We start from the raw sequence: 6,876 nt of genomic DNA on the forward strand, positions 1-6,876 counted from the left end.
CATTAGAGTTTCCTTTTCTAGTTTTCAGTTTTTCAGTCATTGTCCTGTGCTAGCTGATACCTTTTAGTATATTCATGTATATCCTTCAACTATTCATCTTGCTCAGTCTTTATTTAAAATAAGCAAAAATTATATGGTGACAATAGAAAACAGTATATCTCTAAATCCATGTGTGTTTAAAACAAAGCATCTGTTACAACTATTGGAAGTCTGCGTGGCCATGTGAATGTTAACTATTGTAATATTGAAATTCCTGTATACTGTTTGCTTAGGAGTTAAGCCGCTGTCACATTACATGACTTCTATATGGAAAGGATAACAACTGTAGTTACTGATCTTGTCACCTCAGCATGTCATATTACACAACTTGATATCATACTTGCAAGCATAGTTTCACATTTTCAAAGTACTGTGACAGACAAAAATGTGCTGCCCATGCACAGACTGTATAGGTGCACAAAAATTCAGCTGCAATCTCTGTCCTTCATTCTTCTTTTTTTTCTGTTCTGTCTATTCTGCCGGGAATCCTTACTGGGAATGTGTAGCAGTACCATAGTACAAAATGGTTTCATAATCTGAAAATTATTGTGGATATTAAGGTTTCAAAGACAACCTTCAAAGAAACACAGAAAAAGCTAATCTAATTTTTAAACTTTACCGAAATAGTAAATAATGGACTGAACTTTTAGTCTCTCTATCTTAACTATAATGGCTGCCTTTTACACCCACTCTGCTATTCCTTTCATGTTCCATATCGTTGTTCCCCCCTTTCCTACCCTTCTTCACCAGCTATTCTTTTCTAGACACATACCTGATGAGGACAGCTGCAATGTTGTGCCTCTGACTTAATTTGTCAGGGTTGAAAATAACACTTTTCTATCTTTTCCCCTTATCTCTTCAGTACATCCAGTACTTGGTTTCATGCTCCGATTTGATGTTTGGGCACTGCAGGCTCTTCTGAGTGCCTCATTATTCTGTTTGAAGTATCTTGAAATCTACCTTAATGTCTTGTGCTGCTGTAATTTTGCCTTGTTGTTGGCTGTGTATAGCAAGGTACTGTATACTGTATACAGAAATGACTATTGATTTTAAACAATATTTTATTAAAAATTGCAAACTTATTTCTATTATTGCAAACATTTTTTCATTTAAAGAAAAAAAGAATATAAGCATGAATATAAGATGATATGGCTATTGATTTTATTCCCAAATTAAGTGGTGATTTTATTTTACAGTTGAGATCTCAGAGCAGTCTAGTTTATGGTTTCCATTCTTATATTCCTCAGCACACATAAACAATTAAGGTGCTCAAGGAGTTTTATTTACATGGCAGTGTAGTGATAAACGAGAGCAGGACTTAAATGTTTTGTATTAAATATATTAACATGAGGTGAAATCTCTTTTTATTGTTAATGCAATGTAGTGTTTAGTGAAGCTGATAAAAGCGCCACCTCAGGTAGTCATATTAATTTTAATTAACTGCCAGTAAATCACGTTTTCTAGTCAGCATCACATTTTATAGGTTTCTAGTAAATAATATAAAGATCAGTTAATTAAATTGAGTATAGTAAGCTGTTATTTCTTTTATGGCTATTTATAACCTGATATTAAGGTGGTTTCTTTTTTTTACCAGTTTTCTTTCACTTGTTTTGTGATAATACAAGTCTGTAATGTGGTTACTGATTTTTTTTTCTTCAGGTTCCAAAAGCTAGAAAAATGGAGGAAGCCCTTTTATGAAGTCCTTCAGACCTATGAAAATGCGTCTGTGGTTCTTCCTGCCTTCTACAATACGCGCAACACAGAGGTTTCATTCAGGGTTAAGTATGTGCTGGATGACTTTGATTCTCCACAGTCTGTATTTTACTTCCATCCACAGTACCTGCTTAACGTGCAGCGTTTCTGGATGATGCAAGGCGTGAGAGCCAAGCGACTAAGCAGTGGACTGATGCTGGTCACTGCAGCTATGGAGCTCTGTGAAGAAGTGCATCTCTATGGCTTCTGGGCTTTCCCTATGAACCCCTCAGGAATCTTCATCACACACCATTACTATGACAATGTCAAGCCTCGGCCTGGCTTTCATGCTATGCCCAATGAGATTTTTAACTTCCTGCACCTGCACAGCAGGGGGATACTGCAGGTCCATACTGGAGTCTGCAGGTGATGTTAATTTTTTTTCTTTTTTTTTAAATCACATTTAAATGTTTTCTTGTGAAGTTTTTTAAGTTAACAGTTTCAGAAATACAGTATATTATGTTTCCACAAGCAGTGCTCTGGGGATCTATTTAACTTTGTTTGCAAAAAAAAATTATGTATTTAATACTTTGAGAATATGTATATATATATTTTAACTAAAATTATTTTACTAATTAGCTGATGCTTCTCTCCGAAGCAACTTACACACACAATTTCATAATCTAGTAGTTTCAGTATACCTACAGTGTGAGACTCAGTATCACACAGAATTGAATCAATAACCTCATATTTTACAATCTAAAGTCGTTTATGACAGTTTAAACCAATTAGCACTTGTTTTAGAAATTCATCTTCTAATGCAGTATGGTTTAGAACAATCCACTCAAAACATGCTCCTGGGGCAAGCTTTGTGAATTATTTTTTTTGTGTGGCTACTAATTTTTTTAATCACTGGTCAATTCCTGCTTTCATAAATCCATCCATCCACTTTCTGAGCCTTCAATTTCCACTGCAGGTTTGCAGGAAGATTATAGATTTTACTTTTTTTTACTATGTAAATTATTTTAACGCAGCCCAAGGTAACAGATAGATAGAAGCATCTTCTTGATTCCTTGTTTTAGACCTCTGTAAGGAGATACATTTGTGATTTATATATAAAAATTGAATTGGTGGATTAGTTTTGCTAAGATTACAATATTAGAATCTGTCATCTTCCATATTTTCTTTCACGGTGTGTATTTTTAAATGGACTGCTTGAACAGCGGAAAACTGAAACTGAATGAGCTATTGCTATTCATATATGATTGCTAAAGTTCATCAATTTGTCCGTCTTTTTCATCCAATCATTCTTTTTTCTCACAGCAGAAACATTTAGGAGACATCACTTATATATTCTGTTTATTATAGCTTGTTATTTGCAACAGTTATATAGTCTATAATTATTGCTGATAGAGAAAACTATATGACAGCTATTACATATTAATTAAATTTAAACAGTTGTAGCAAAAAACAAAAATATTAATTATTAAAATGGACATGAAAAGTGATTAAATCCCTGTGTTCTAATCGATTTATAAGAATTCACACCTACTTTTTGTAACGAATACTTGAGAACATACATACAGTGGGCAAAGACAAGCCCATTTAAAGCAAGGAATTAACCCCTGGTTAGGAAATTTCAAGCTGCTACAGGTATGCCCCAGAGAGTGTTTGGGAATCCATATCTTAAACTACTGATGAACATTCTCGGGAAGAAACCTGGACTAAACAAAAAAATAAATAAATTCAGGTTGTAATTGAAATGATACAAAGTGCATTTGCATTTAGTAAAATGTGAATGTGTAAAAACAAAGCTCATTATTGTTTTGCTGTTTATAGGACAATTTTGACAGTATTACTAGTGATTGTTCATCAGGAACTGCAGAGGAATTTGAAAATATATATTTCATTAAACTATTCAGAACTGGCAACTTCATAATTATTTTTTTAATAAATACTACCTTTGCAAAAAATGAAAAAGCATATAAAAATTAACTAATAACCAGCGGTTTTTACATGTAAAGCCAATTATATATTGCTGTTTTATTAATGGACTTTATTTATAACACTTGATCACCTTATTTTAAACTGGGCTTCATCCAAATGACTGGAAGACACTAAGACTATTCCCTAAGACTTTTAGATACTTTTCAGAATCTATTAGGCAGCAGCGTTGAAGTAAAAAGGTACAACAGTGACAAGACACAGAAAAAATTTACCAAGATTTGGTCAAATGACCATCAATATGATTCTTCAAGTTGACCATTTACTCTTCTCTCCCCATTTTCAGTCTACCCTCTTAAAGCATGACACTTCAAAACATAAAATGCATTAGCAGGCCAAAAATAGATTGACTATTCAATAATTTATATATTTTTTGGAGTAAGCTCCATATTAATATAAATATAGCTTACTTTGCCTGGGCCTTTATATGAAGTTCTCCACTGTTGCCTTTGTGTGTGTTTAAATATACTCTCGATGTCTAATAGGGAGTTGTCTGATAGAATTTATTAGTTTTTGGTTTTCTGCAGTCTGAAGACATGTTGTTATATTTATATATAAATATATATTATATTTTTAATTGTATGAAGGTAAATTCTACATATTCTATGCTCATTTAAGAACTGTCAAAAACATAGTGGATATATTAAAAAAAAAAGTCAGTTCTTGATTAAAAAAACATTCTATGCCTCAGCCCAGTTGGAGTAGTCTTACATGATGAGCCTTTTTGGTTGTTTTAGTTTAAGCTTTTTATTGACCCCTTTTACCTGTGCAGCTCCCTCATTGAGTCACATGTTAAGGAGCAAGGCTTTATTTAAGGAACTATATAAAACTTTTGTAAATGGCTGCATCTTAAATATTGTATGCAGTATTGGGTTAGAAGGACATAAAAATTGTTAGAAAAAAGTCCAAAGAATAGTCATTTTACAGTTAAATTAAAAGTGGCAAGTGTCAGAAGCATTAATAACTAGAAAAAAAGTAAAATGATGTTATCAGCTTGTTATTTAAACTTAAATCTGCATTTAAAAAAATACATTCTCACAAAAAATTATTGAATGCACAATGTGGAACAACTTGCTTGAGAAGAGTGCTCTATGTATTAAATCTAAATTATTTTACAAAAGCTATTTTTGCTATTTCACTTAATCAAACCAAAACACCTATTATATTACACCATTTTTCTCTTACTAATTTTCCTCTTTATGTATCAGGGTGTTCTCAGTGAAAAAATAATGTTCTGCCCAGGGCATGGAGCTTGCCTGAGTCATTGTCATACAGCCAAGCTGTTATATCACTGCATCCTGGAGTGTTTGCATGGATTTTCTGTAGTAATTTATAGCCATCGTTTCAAGCACTTGCTTCAGTATTAGTGGCTCTTAATAATATTTAAATGAAAATGACTAAATAGTGAACCAGGCATCTCCTTGGCATTCTAGTTGGTAGTTATTCAGTTTGTTTATTTATTCATACGGTAACACAAGCAAAGTATAAAAGAGGGCCTGTGAACTTTCAAAGATATCTTTTTAATCTGTTATAAGGGCATGTCTATCTTGATGTTTTCTCTGGTAGAAGTTGTACCTGGGTGGCAGAGAATATAACAGTATTTAGACAGGGACCAGAGAAAAGTACACTTAGACAATCATAAAGCTCACAAAATGCCAGTGTGGGAAAGCAGGTTATGTGAGGAGTAGTAAGCTCTATCTCTACCATTCTTACTCCAGGTGAATTATTTGATTACAAAAGAATGAAACAGAGATGCCTTGGAAATGCTAGCCAGGACTGAGAGTAAAGGGCAGACTGGAAGCTAACTTATATAGCCTGTTTTTTTATTATATTTTTATTATATATACAGTGGTTTCAAGAAGACATTGTGACCTGATCATTATGATATTTCATAGACCTACCCTGTACACTGGAATTATGTAAACCCCTGGTGGAGTTTAAAGACTACTTAACTGCAGGAGAATAAGTGTGACTGAATTCAGGAAAAGCCCCATTTTCAGGGAGGAAGTGAGAAAAGAATGAGAAGGCAAGTCAAAATCTAATGTGCTGGTATTTAGTGATAGCAAAGTAGGGAAGGCACACAGAGCAAAAGACATCTCTATAACAAATTAAATTTTACAAATGAGAAGAGACCCTTCAACAGGGTTTGCTTATTTTGTCTTTATATTTTATGTTCTTCCTCTTGTTTTCATTTAAGCTCTTTTTGGCCATAGTCTCTATTTGGTGAGACATCTGAGAGTTGTGCTCCCATTACATTTGATTCTTATACATTAGATTAGTTAGATCTGTTTCTGTCTTTGTTAAGTAATGTCAGGTAACATGTATAGAATTACATTGTATTTAGTTAATAAACACAATAAACAAATACATAGAAATAGTAAATTTCTGGTATAACATGTATGTTCTTTAAAAACGACATACAGTACATATGGTCCCCTATACCTTAGTATATTTAGACAAAAGTATTAAAAGCCATCTTGTTTAAGCTTCCAGCACCAAAAATGTGTTTTACTGTTATAATCACTGTGACTACCTAATGAGGTAGACTTGAAATGATCTTTGGAAATGTTTATTGTGATTTAAATTGGTCTCACTCATATCACACCATATTCAATGTCAGATTCATTTACTTCATTCTGCATTTTTTTTTATTTTACATGTATAAAAATCCCAGTTTACTACTGTTAGCCTGTTATCTGTTAATTATTTTCAATAAAACTTGAGTGCATTAATGAGAAGTCATCAAATCAATAGCAAGTTATGAAAATACATAATAGACATTAAATGCTGCTGCCCCTGTAATGCAGGAAAAATGGATGTTAAAATGAAAAATATAAATTCTCGTACCCAATTTCTTTTTGGCTTCATATGCACATATGTTGCTGTTTTATCTCTTGAATTTCACACAAACACTAGAAAAATATCTGAGGACAAAAAAGTGTAAAAGTGTTGCAGCAGCTTGGCTTATTTCTAATAATTTTGGTTACACCATTGAATTGTAAACTTCTGTAAATGAGAAATCAATTTTAAGAATTTTAATGATCAATAGATTCATTCATTATATCGAAATAACAAATAATATTTTGCCATTTTTATCTTTAAAGTGTAACCCTTTACATCAATCAACATAACCGATGCTTA

The 6,876-nt window shown here is 32.7% G+C and overlaps 1 protein-coding gene across 3 annotated transcripts in view; it reads left to right on the forward strand.

The window, feature by feature from the left end:
* Positions 1-6,567, forward strand: part of st8sia5 (ST8 alpha-N-acetyl-neuraminide alpha-2,8-sialyltransferase 5) — a 134,509-nt gene extending 127,942 nt beyond the window's left edge. For 2 of the 3 annotated variants that reach the window (XM_028802399.2, XM_028802400.2), the window contains one exon: positions 1,699-6,567. In XM_028802399.2, coding sequence (XP_028658232.1) covers positions 1,699-2,161 — 463 coding nt within the window. In that variant the 3' untranslated portion in view covers positions 2,162-6,567. The remainder of the gene's footprint in view (positions 1-1,698) is intronic. The other variant, XR_007935175.1, reaches the window with a different exon arrangement.
* The last annotated feature ends 309 nt before the right edge of the window (positions 6,568-6,876 follow it).

This window comes from Erpetoichthys calabaricus, chromosome 5 (genome assembly GCF_900747795.2).
Source record: "Erpetoichthys calabaricus chromosome 5, fErpCal1.3, whole genome shotgun sequence".
Lineage (NCBI taxonomy): Eukaryota > Metazoa > Chordata > Cladistia > Polypteriformes > Polypteridae > Erpetoichthys > Erpetoichthys calabaricus.